The sequence below is a fragment of the Papio anubis genome, chromosome 8, assembly GCF_008728515.1.
Source record: "Papio anubis isolate 15944 chromosome 8, Panubis1.0, whole genome shotgun sequence".
Classification (NCBI taxonomy): Eukaryota; Metazoa; Chordata; class Mammalia; order Primates; family Cercopithecidae; genus Papio; species Papio anubis.
In genome coordinates, this window is record NC_044983.1 from 11,105,348 (window position 1) to 11,118,069 (window position 12,722).

The 12,722-nt window shown below is 42.7% G+C and overlaps 1 protein-coding gene across 1 annotated transcript in view; it reads right to left on the bottom strand.

Annotated features, from left to right (window-relative positions):
* Nucleotides 1-278: 278 nt before the first annotated feature.
* DLC1 (DLC1 Rho GTPase activating protein) overlaps nt 279-12,722 on the bottom strand; it is a 424,170-nt gene continuing 411,726 nt past the window's right edge. Inside the window, 8 exon segments of the mRNA XM_031669361.1 lie at nt 279-2,806; nt 3,166-3,339; nt 5,368-5,585; nt 7,110-7,328; nt 8,195-8,309; nt 9,486-9,699; nt 11,621-11,819; nt 11,970-12,129. Coding sequence (XP_031525221.1) covers nt 2,686-2,806; nt 3,166-3,339; nt 5,368-5,585; nt 7,110-7,328; nt 8,195-8,309; nt 9,486-9,699; nt 11,621-11,819; nt 11,970-12,129 — 1,420 coding nt within the window. The 3' untranslated portion in view covers nt 279-2,685.

The window sequence follows — 12,722 nt, forward strand, 5'->3', positions numbered from 1 at the left end:
CACATTGTGAGACATGTGATTTGTTAAAATGCCATCACAACCTGTTTAAAATCAGTAGCCATAGTATCTATATAATCTATGTCACCTTCATCAGTTTAAATTTAAGTCTCCATCAGGTTAAATTATTTGTCTTTTTCAGTTTAAAACTTAAGATCCCATGAAGTTGGACAATTTCCAGTCTCTGTCATCTGAAAATCAGCAATGAATGAAAAGGAGGCTTTAAGATGATCGGGATCCTAGATGCTCTTCCCTTTGCAATAACAAGCTAATCCAATCAGTTCAGTTTAGCAAATAATAAATTTATTAGGTGCCTACAAGTACAAAATACTGAAAGCTGCTGCAGGGGATTATAAAGATGTGTAGGAGACGAGCCCTGCCCTCAAAGAGCTTACAATCTAGACAATTAGTCACACAAATAAGTTGTGATGGCGCTCTAATCGACCTCAGCAGAGTTCTTGAAAATGTTCATATCCTTCAAATTTTTCTCTTGTCAAATTAAATAGTGGGAAAGAGACCTTTTGTGGCATTCGTCGGCGAGCCTCACTCTGCTTGCGAGCATCTTTCTGCTGTTGCATGTTCTTGTCATCCTCTCAGCGTCGTTTCCTAACTGGCCCTTTGTTTGGAGAGAATCTCCGTGCTTCCTGAACCTTCACCAGGGTTTCCTGCTGGGAGTGGGTGGCTCAGTTGCAGTTTGGCCTTGGAATGATTTGCAGTCCGATTTTTCCTTCAGCAAATCACTCTTTTGATTGTAGCTGATGCTAAAATGCTATGCTTTGCAATGTGTGGTTTTAAGGGTGGGAGTGAGATGCAATATTAAGGGAGGCAGCCCAGACTTTTCCCTTACTTTAAACATTTAATAGTGCACTTATTGATTATATTCTGTACAGATATAGAGCAAGTTATAAACCTCTTCCTTTTATTTATTTTCTTCACTTAGACTGTATTCACGTAAAGTGTATTTACAATAAGGAGAAAAAAGCCTTGAGGTACAAAACCCAAAAGAATATCTGAGGTATAAATACAAGTATATCTTAAATAATAATCTTTATCATGCTTTATCTATGTTTGAAAGCACAGTGGACATGTTTCTTAATAGAATGGTATATACAACATACAATCTTACAAATCTGGAAGCCATCAAAATTGAATATCCAAGTATATCTTCATGAGGAACACTGATATCCAAAATACTCAAATTTTAAAACTCTAATCTGACCCCCTGCCCCGAAATTCTTCAAAGAACCTTTGAAATAACACTGAAAATGGTAACTACATTATAACAACATAAAAATCCTTCTTACAACTCTCATTCATACATTATTCACTTTTGATCCATACAAAATAAATTTACTAATACTGTCTCTTGAGTCAATCCTTACCATTACAGTAAAACCTGAATAAAGACCACCCTTCTAAAAAACTTCACTGGTTTGAGTTGGTTTTCTTGTTGTTTTTTACTATGATTCCTATTTTTCATTACCACTTAAATATATTTCAAGGGCATTCTAAAGGAAAAAAAAGAAAGAAATGTAGGAAAAATAAAATAAGACAAAAAGTCATAAAACCAGAAAACCTATTGATAAGAACAAACCCAATTAATAAACACATGTGGCTTTCGGGAATGCCGTTAACAACCAAAGGCGGGGGAAAAAGCCTTTCGTAGGTGGGTTAAATTTACAGGGATTTCCTTGGGCCACACAGTTTCCTACATTCCCAAACATAGTGTCTTAAAGCGTTTCTGTTACAAACACAAAAATGCAAAGAATTCTAACAGGGAAAACGTTTTGATGCTTGATTTAAGAGTAAGTGTTATCACGTTCAGTTTTTACATCTCAACTTAAACAAAACAAAACCCTGTGGATCAGAGCCAGTAAGGTCAGAGGGAGCAGTTCATCCCTGAACTAATCCATACTGGTTAAAACTACATCACTACTTGCAATCAGGTCTAAAAAGAAACTGCATTTGAAATGGGTGTCAGAGCCAATCTATTACAATCAAAGTACAAAAGAGGTTGGTGGAGAAGGAATATGCTTAGTCACTTGGAAAAAAAACAACAAAGCATAAACAGACAAGGGTGTTGGGCCCCCTTTCTGGGTGGATTCATGGGTAGTCAGATATTCCAGGTTAAACTGAACCTGACGCATCAATCTCCTTCTTGGAGGTGTCTCAGTGTGCCAGACACTGAATCCATCTTAGACATCTATTGCCATTCAACCAGCAACAAACACACATTCACACTCCTCTGTGCAAACCTTTCTTTGCTCATCTTGGTGAGAAAACACGTCAAAGAGTACCAGCTATTCCAGTGGATACACCAGTCCCTCAGCACACTGCAAATAAAGCGACACAGGTACGCATACACCGATATCACGAGAGAATGAAGTATCTTCATTATCTTCCATAATGTATTTAAAGAGTTTTGCTTCTCAGAAGCAATTTGAATAAGAATACAAATACATTTTTTTTTGCACAGTCTTACATATTCCAGTCAAGGTCTACGAATACAGACCCTCAACAAACAGGAAGCAGCTTTAAAAATGTATCAAATTGCTATAGTCAATTCCTACACTCCAGCATGTAGTTTTCTTTGTTTGAGGATTAGACACAGAACCCATTCTTCAAGGACTGGCCAAGGTTCTAGAAACAAACACCCTGGTGGTGGAAGCGGCTGCTTTGCTTCAGTGATCACCTAGATTTGGTGTCTTTGGTTTCAGTGTTCTGGTTACTGAAGGAATCCCGGATCTTTACAACTTCAGCTGCACACAAATGTCCAAAAGATTTTGTGTACCACTCTGGCATGTGGCCCCTATCAGAGAAAAGAAAGAAAAGCAGATGAATCATTTAAGTTAGAAAGCATGGAAATAAAATGAGAAACGTCTGTTTGCTAGTTCAAATGCATAAAATCTATCACTTCCTGTGGCTTTGAATTCATGGCCAAGCTACCGTATTTGCTTTGCTTTAGAACTACATTTTCTAAGGGATCCAAATTAGGAAGTGGTCGCTGGAAGACCAACAAACATGAAATGCTACTGTATAAACACCACTCTTCATGAAGTCACCAGGAAACAATGATGTGTTCATTTAAGGCATTCTTTGCATTAGACAAAAAGTCTGAATTTCCTTCGTGACCCTCACCATATAAAAAAAATCGGAATCAGAACATACCTTAAGTCAGCTCTGCACATGTAGGTGAGTTTGGATTTTCCTGGCCCACAGGGTTCAATCAAATACCTGGACAAGAGTACATTAACCCTCACACCCACCACAGGAGCCCGATCGTGATCCACGGAGGTTAGTAAAAGGGCACACGCTCCTTTGGGTAAATTAGTCCTCCAGGTTCTGTAGAGACAAAACCAGAGGCGGAAATGATGCAATTTCATAGAAGCCAAGTTTAAAATCATGCTTCACTCTTCACTATTTGCAGTGGGGTGACGGGTCAGGCTCAGTGGCTGTGCTGTGTGACCCAGGCCTAGATAAATGGCATCCTCTAAGCTACTTGCTATGGTGTACATGTGTTCCCCAAAAAGCATGTGCTGGAAACTGAATCCCCAATACAACAGTGTTGGGAGGTGGGGCCTAATGGGAGCTGGATTAATGCCAATTATAAGAGCTTGAGGCTGGGTTCCGTGGCTCACGCCTTTAATCCCAGCACTTTGGGAAGCTGGGGAGGGAGGATTGCTTGAGACCAGGAGTTCAAGACCAGCCTGGGCAACATAGTGAGACCTCATCTCTACTAAAAATAAAAAATATTAGCCAGGCATGGTGGTGTGCCCCTGTAATCCCAGCTACTTGGGGGTCTGAGATGGTAGGATTGCTTAAGCTGTAATCATGCCACTGTACTCAAACTTGGGCAACAAAGTGAGACCCTCTATCTCAAAATAAATAAATATATAAATAAAAATGGCTTAAAGCTGCACATTTTCTCTTTTGCTCTCCCTTGCCCTCTCTTTGCCCTTCCACTATGGGAGGACACAGTAAGAAGACCCTCACTAGGCTGGGCATGGTGGTTCATGCCTGAAATCCTGGCACTTTGGGAGGTTGAGGTAGGAGGATCGCTTGAGCCCAGGAGTTTGAGACCAGCCTGGACAATATGGTGAAACCATGTCACCACCAGAAACAATCAACAAGTTAGCCAGGCATGGTGGCACATGCCTGTAGTACCAACTACTGGGGAGGCTGAGGGGGGAGGATTGCTTGAGCCTGGGAGGTGAAGGCTTCAGTGAGCCATGAGCTTGCCACTGCACCCTAGCATGGGTGACAGAATGAAACCATGTCCCCAAATCAAACAAACAAACAAACAACCGGATGCAACTCCTTGATCTTGGACTTCCCAGCCTTTAGAACCAAGAGCCAAATAAATATCTGTTCATTATAAATCGCCCGGTCTGTGACATTCTGTTAGAGCAGTATTAGTATTATATGCACGAAGACACTATACAAGGATTCCCGAATGAGGAACTCTGTACAGAGTCGTTGTTACAGAGGGTTTATATGCTCAGACAGTCTCCTCTTTGAAAAAAGAGCCAATTTGAAGTGTAGCTTAAAACCATTTTTTCTATTTCACAAATGTCTTGGAACACAGACACCTAAAGGAGCACTGGCTGTCTGAAAAGGTCTGGACTTCCAACATGACATTTCCTCAAAGATTTTTGGAATTCTTCTTTCAGTAATATCCCAAGAGAATTTATGAATTACACATAAATCAGCCTTCACCACATCTCCCTTGGGACTCAAATGTTATTTCCTGGCTTATTCATTCACTAGCTGTTTCTGACAAGAAAATCTATCCTAAAAGGGGCAAAAATCTGCTACCAATGAGCATATTCATTGGAAGGCGCCTCTCTTTCCGAGCTCAGTTACCAAGGAGTTCAAGCCATTCTCAGTGAGGAACACATTGCTAGAATACATGTAGATCTGTTTTCCACATTTGAAGGTGTTCACTACTTTTCTGGAGGCATATGTTTTGTTCTGTTTATTTAGAAACAAAGTCTTGCTCTGTTGCCCAGGCTGCAGTACAGTGGCATACTCACAGCTCACTGCAGCCTCAAATTCCTGACTCAAGAGATCCTCCTGCCTCAGCCTCCCGAGTAGCTAAGACTACAGGCATGCACCACAACATCTAGCTAATTTTTAAAAATTTTTTGCGGAGATAGGGTCTTGCTATATTGCCCGGGCTGGTCTTGAACTCCTGGCCTCAAGTGATCCTCCTGTCTTGGCCTCCCAAAGTGCTGGGATTACAGGTGTGAGCCATCATATGCCTGGCCTCTACTTTAAATAATTATACCATCTTGTAAGATCAGTGACATATAGGCTTGGTTCATATATGGAGTCATCCTTGTCACAAAAAAACAATTTGGAAGTGCTCACCTTAAAACAACATAGTCTCGAGCAGGATGAGGTGCCATACTGTTTTGGACATACTGGTAAATTTCAGTTTGGCTGTCCAGAATTTCAATCACTTTTGAATCCAACAGGTCTACATCCCAGAGGTGCTGTTCTTTAAGTAGGCGCTTTAAGATTTCCTCTGGCACAGCAGGGACTTCAATGGTTGACCTCCAAAGCCTCAGAGGGGGTCCTTCGCTCACCTGGAAAGAGGATATATTTCTCAGTGCCAAGGCAATCCGTACACACCTAGTTTTTGAAGTCAAATTGTTAGTTAGACTAACAATTTTAGTCACATATAATCAATGTTAATTGATTATATAAATCATATAAACAATATAATCAATATATAAATATTGGAGGGCTAATAAATCTATGACTTAAATAGGCTGCTATCCCTAGGCTTTAAGAGCAAGCCAGAAAGTGAACAAAAGCTGTTGTCAACTCTGGTCAAAATTATGACATTTGGACTGGGCGCTGTGGCTTATTTCTATAATCCCAGCACTTTGGGAGGCTGAGGCGGATGGATCATCTGAGGTCAGGAGTTCAAGACCGGCCTGGTTAACATGGTGTAACCCTGTCTCTACTATAAATACAAAAATTGGCCAGGCGTGGTGGCAGGCACCTGTAAGTGCAAGTACTCGGGAGGCTGAGAAAGGAGAATCACTTGAACCTAGGAGGCGGATTTTGCAGTGAGCCGAGATCACACCACTGCACTCCAGCCTGGGTGATAAGAATGAAACTCCATTTCAAAACAAAACAAAACAAAACAAATTATGACATTTGTTTTGTTTTTCTGGGACCTGTATCAGGGTGCATGCAATAAAGAAATATCAGTCACTGGCCGGGCGTGGTGGTTCACGCCTATAATCCCAGCACTTTGGGAGGCGAAGATGGGCAGATCACAAGGTCAGGAGTTCGAGACCAGCCTGGCCAATATGGTGAAACCCCATCTTTTCTACTAAAAATACAAAAATTAGCCAGGCATGGTGGCGGGCGCCTGCAGTCCCAGCTACTTGGGAGGCTGAGGCAGGAGAATCGCTTGAACCCGGGAGGCAGAGGTTGCAGTGAGCTGGTATGGCGCCACTGCACTCCAGCTTGGGCGACAGAGCAAGACTCCATCTCAAAAAAAAAAAAATAAAAAATAAAAAATCAATCAATTGCACTCATTTCCAAAGCTTGCAAGGCCACCCAGCCTACTCCCATTGTTTATGTATTTTCAAGATGGTAGAGGCAGCATCAACATATACTTCCGATGGACCTGTCCTGCCGAGCCTTACGAGATGCCTCTGCCCTCAAGAGGTTTACTAGTCCTAACTGGAATTAATTTCCCCCTAAGGATCCCTGCTCATTAAAGGGCCAAGAGAACAGTAAGAACAGAGAAGAGTGCAAAGTGTTTCTGACCAAATTATGGAAAAATCGAAGCGTGTCATAGGATGTTCCACAGCTCAATGCCATTAGCAAAACATTCCAGGGAAGTCTAGTGTGATTCTGTAGAGCCAAAGGACTTCATTAGAAATAGTTGAAATCCTCTCCCAAGTGTTACATGGGATGAAAATTACTCTTCCTTTGCCCGGTTTCCACTCTCACCAGGGGGATCTGACTCACCCGGGTGCCCAGCTCTACAAGAGAGGGTGTGGGCTACAGATCCCCAGAGAGATTAGTTGGCAAAAGCATGTTATCTCTGATGGACCCAAGCCTCGACGCCTAGACCGAACTAGCCTTACCTTCTTATAGGACAGCTCAGCCTGCTCCGAAGTGGAGTAGCTGACCCAGCCTTTAAACTTCTCTTTGACTTCTTTAAACAGGCCATCCACACAGTCCTGGAGGAAGTGTTGGTAGTCAGCTGAGTCATCATTTCCCAGGTGCCCGAGTGCCTCCAGAGTGAGGGGCTTCAGCTCTTGTTCAGTATAGGAATTACGACATCGGCTCATTTCCTCGGGAACCTGTGCGGAACATGACAGACAGAAAGGAGGTGAGTCCACCTGTACTCAATCTCAACGCCCATCAGTGGAAAAGGCTGGGCAGGAACAGTGGCCTGGTCCTTAAAGCAGCGCAGGCATCTTTCTGCCAGAGGTGGGCTATAATGCTGACCTCACGTGGTACCATGAGGATATGAATAGATCACCTCCATAAATGTATCTGAAATCTTATTCCCATGTAAGGTCTTCTTTGGAAAGTTAGAGTAGGGGGAGTGAATTACATTGATCAAAGCAGGTTTTTCAGATACAGAAGTGGATACAGAAGTTTAATTCCAGATAATTGGTTGCCTTTTTTTTCTTTGCCTTTTTCTTTTTTCTTTTTTTTTTTTTGAGGCAGAGTCTCATTCTGTTACCTAGCCTGGAGTGCAACGGCAGAATCTTGGCTCACTGCAACCTCCATCTCCCTGGGCTCAGGTGATTCTCCCATCTCAGCCTCCCAAGTAGCTGAGACTACAGGTGCACACCACCATGCCCGGCTCATTTTAAAATTTTTTTTTGTAGAGATGAGGTCTCATCATGTTGCCTAGGTTGGTCTTGAACTACCGAGCTCACGTGATCCACCAGCCTCAGTCTCCCAAAGTGTTAGAATTACAGGCGTGAGCCACAACGCCTGGCTGCTTTTCCTTTCTAACTAAAGGGACAATTTCATTAAGCATAATTAACTCTAGCTGATACATTATAATATATGTAAATAAGACATTCTCGGCTATTTATACCATCTCCAGCTGTGGAAAAGGTCTTCAGGTAAGACATGAACAAGTATCAAGCCTAAGACTTCGTACCTATTCACATTATCCTTAATAAAGGAGCCAAGCTTCTCAATTCCTTACCTGGAAAAGCTTCTTGCACTCGGCGATCATATGGGCCAGCCCTTGAGTGGCAGCTAGGTTTTCATTCAAATCTTTCTGATCTGGTTTGCCCAAACTTTGTTTTCTTTGCATTACCCTAGATAGAAGAAATACAGGAGGGGAACAGTTCAAATATTTCTATATTTTTCATGCAGGTATTATTCCAGGAAACCCAAAGAAAAGAGAAAAAAATTTTTTCACTGGAACCTGTTTACTGTTAAATTCATTAAGAGTGTTTTTACTTTGCTCACCAGAGTATCTCAGAGTTTTGTCAACAACACACAAAAAACATTAAAGAGATATGCTTTTGATGAAATCAAGGTGATTAAAACCATTTTATTAAATAGCTTCCTATTGGGAACAGGGCAGCTTGGAGGGGCTGTGTTTGCATGGTAGGGGAGCAGCTTCTGAGAAGTGTGGGAAAGGAGTGCCTGGGAGTTGGAGTAAACGGTGTCACTGTCTTTACCTGCCTGAATACACAGGCCCCCTCCCACAGGTGAGGGCTAAGTCCATTGTTTCCTTGAGCTTTTGTCTTCATCTTATTTGATCTCTCTCCTCTACTCATTTCTAGTTCTGTATCCCATTACAGTTGGATTGCCCCAGTCAACTTTAAGAATTATTTAAATGTGGCCAGGCACAGTGGCTCATGCCGTAATCCCAGCACTTTTGGAGGCTGAGGCAGGTGGATCATGAAGTCAGGAGCTCAAGACCAGCCTGGCCAACATGGTGAAACCCCGTCTTTACTAAAAATACAAAAATTAGCCAGGCATGGTAGCACATGCCTGTAGTGCCGGCTACTCAGGAGGCTGAGGCAGGAGAATGGCTTGAACTTGGGAGGCAGAGGTTGCAGTGAGCTGAGACTGCACCACTGCACTCCAGCCTAGGCGACAGAGCGAGACTCCATCTCAGAAAGAACTATTGAAACATACATTTAAACACTGTACGACTTTCAAAAGCAACCTAACCTTCACTAGCATAACTAGACCCCAGGCCTCTAGCTAAGAAATACTTTTCAAGTTCCTTTAGAGCTGAGGAAAAGGATCAGTTGGATGGATTTAGTCTGTGGGGGGTAAGTCCCGTGAGACTGTTTTCTCATGGACACCAATAGACCAGTCTCAGGCATGTCTTTATTAGCAGTGTGAGAATGGACTAATACAGTGGTCTAACTTTCCTCCTTGTTTCGGGAAAGACTCCCACAAAACCACAAATACAGAGAGTCCTAGAAGAATGCAGGCTGCCCCCTCTGTGTACGCACCTCCCATGCAGCCCGTACCTGGGAGAGGAATTCTCTCTCTTCAGGGTGTTGAGATGGAAGAGGGAAGGCGCTAAGCACACGGCCAGGTTGGTTGGGGTCATCTGGTTTTCTTTTACGGCTGCTGTGACATCGCTCAAGAAATAAAGCAGGGTCTGCAGAACCTCCCGGTTCTCGTCAGGCAGCAGCATGATGGCAGCCTTGATGGCCTGCAGGCGCTGGTCCTTGGGTACATCTGCACGACACCAGCATTTTCCCCATCAGCTTGGTGAATTTGCATGGATATTGCAAGGAAATGTCCCAAAGCAAATATCGGCATCAAATACCTCAGCCCAGTACTGAACAAGCACTTGTAGAAACTGTACTAGAGGTTAATACGGTAAAAGTTATGAATTGCCACTGGCGTCACTACCCTCAAGTATTTCCTGCCTCGTGAAGGAGTGAAAAAAATTTTAAACACCCACGATACCCAAACACTCTTAAATCCACCTCAGAGTTCGGCTCTAGAGGATGCCTGTTCTTTTAGTTGACAGAACAGTTTTTTCTAAAAGAAGCATGAGAAAAAAAAAATCTCTAATTTACCAATCTCAATTACTGAAAACACTATACACTTTTGTTTAGTGTCGACGAAAAATCTTATCTGAAATATGTACAAGAACGTAAGAACGGAGATCTCTCAGCCTTGAATACAAAATGTTCAGTATCTCTGGAGATTTTCATGAGTTTAACTGATTTGTTCATTCTTGAAATGGGAAAAGTAAGCCGCTAAAAACATTCAGTTCTGAACTGAAAATATTCAGTTTAATTAATACATAGAATACATTGAATTAGTAATATCTTAAGTTTTTAGAAAGCATGCTTGAGAGGCTGTTATAAAAATGCATATGAATATGCAAATACATAAAAATGCAAATAAACCCATAAACAATCTACATGTAGAAAATGCTGATCCCAATCTTCAGGTCTCCTTGAACAGACAACTCTTTAAAAGAGCGTGTGGTGGAAAAATCAAGTCACTCAAATGTAGCTCCATAGGACAAACTGATTAAACAGCTCCATGGTTACAATACATAACAAATACCTTGGCAAGGAAAATGTGACCTGTGTTTTTATAAAATATGAAAGGATGAAACAACTAATGAAATAATCCAGACCAGCTCCATTTCTCATAAAATGAAGTCCACTGTGCCAGTCCTAGAGACAATTCGAGCGCTAAGAGAGGCTGCTTTTAAATTACATTGCTGTGATACCACACTGAGCCAAGAAAAACACAAGGCTGTAAAAGCCATAATCCTGATCTTGATCATTAATTTAGACAACTGTTTTCTTTAAGCTTTACATAAAAGTAAGAAGGGCATGGGTATTGTTTTCCCAAGTATTTCTGGCAGAAACTGAGATGAATCACAGAAAAAGATGATGTATTCATTTTACAGCAAGATAAAACACACAGACCTGTGAAATTTTAAATCCAACAGCCCAGCAAGAGGGAGGTGAAGCAACTGAAATTTCTGTAGACAAGGTGGAGAGAGAAAGAGATCTTGGTACCTGATCTTTATCTGAGTGCTCAGATAACACTGTTCTAGAAACGAATGAAAGCCTAACTTGGATCTGCTGGTAAAAACATACAGTTGCATCAGTCATTAGAGACTGGGAAATTTATTTTCGCATCATTCAGTAACTATACAGAAACCTGTTCCACAAACAAGGAGGCAAGGAAGAAAGTGATGACATGGGTTTCCAAGAGGTCACCATGCAGACCCTCTTGTCAAAAGAACGCTATCAAGGCCAGGCATGGTGGCTCACACCTGTAATCCTAGCACTTTGGGAGGCCGAGGTGGGAGGATCACTTGAGGTCAGGAATTCGAGACCTTTCTGGCCCACATGGTGAAACCCCGTCTCTACTAAAAATACAAAAATTAGCCAGATGCAGTGGCGCCCACCTGTAGTCCCAGCTACTTGGGAGGCTGAGGTGGGAGAATTGCTTGAACCTGGCAGGCAGAGGTTGCAGTGAGCCGAGGTCACGCCACTGCACTCCAGTCTGGGTGACAGAGCGAGACTCCATCTCAAAAAAAAAGAATGCTATTAAGGAAGCTACAAGCTTCAGTGGGTCCTATTTTTCCCCGACGCCAACAATCTTAAGATCAAAGGACACTCACATTGGTAGATCTGTAGAAAGGTTTCCGAGAGTTTGTTCGTCATTAGTGGCTCAGGAAGATCTCGAAAATACTGCTTCAGCATGTCTGCCACGTCATAAGCAGACTGTCCTTCGTAGTTGACACAGTCTATGGCACCTTCATTCATCTGGCGCAGAGCCTGAATCCGGGACTTGACCCCCGATTTTCTGAAGAGCCCAACCTGTCGGAAGAGCAACACTAAGTGTGGGGTACATTCACATGGACGCACAACTAGAAGAAGCTGCACGTAATCCGAGCTCCCCACAACTAGAAGAAGCTGCACGTAATCCGAGCTCCCCTGAGTGTGCGGACCCGCAGGCAGCACTCTCACCTGATCCAAACAATGGTTCCGGAGGTATCGCATGGCCTGCTGGATGCTCTGAGGCAACGGCTGTCCTGTGCGCTGCACGTTGACCGTCAGTGGGACCCCGAACACACTCCGGTCCTTGTAGTCTGGAACCTTGATCCTCTTCATGAACTTGGGCATGGCCCTGTTAAAGAACACAGAGATGGTGTTCGCTTGTCTGTCTACACTTGTCCACTTCTGCAGGTAAACCCTGTGGGCTCCAGATCTGTGCTAATATGGTGGCTACTTAAATTTAAATTAAACAAAATGACAAGTTCAGTTCCCCAGTGGCTCTGGCCACACTTCAGGTGCTCCTTCGCCTTTTGTGCTCAGTACCTACTGTATTGGCTTGTGCAGATAAAGAATGTTCCTATCCTCCAGACAGTTCTCCTGGACAGGCTGTTCTAGATCTTCTAAGAGCTGGGGTTGTGAGGTTCAGTCTCATTTCCTCAGTTGGGAGTGTCCTTCCACCTTGAACCTGGAGAATTGGAGTCTACAGTCTTAAGGAAGCTGATGGATTTCCTCATAGAAGGGCGGTATAGGAAGGAACAAGCAGAAAACAACGTATAATATCCTAATGAGGTGCTTCTGATAGAGTGTGAAAAACAAGGTCTCTTTTGTCTTGACAAAAGGATAAGAATCACTTCTGAGTTCTTGATGAGATCCAAAGCATTTAGGGTCAAAAGATGCACGTAATACAGGATGGGAAAACAGCAATGAGAGCCTAACACAATGACA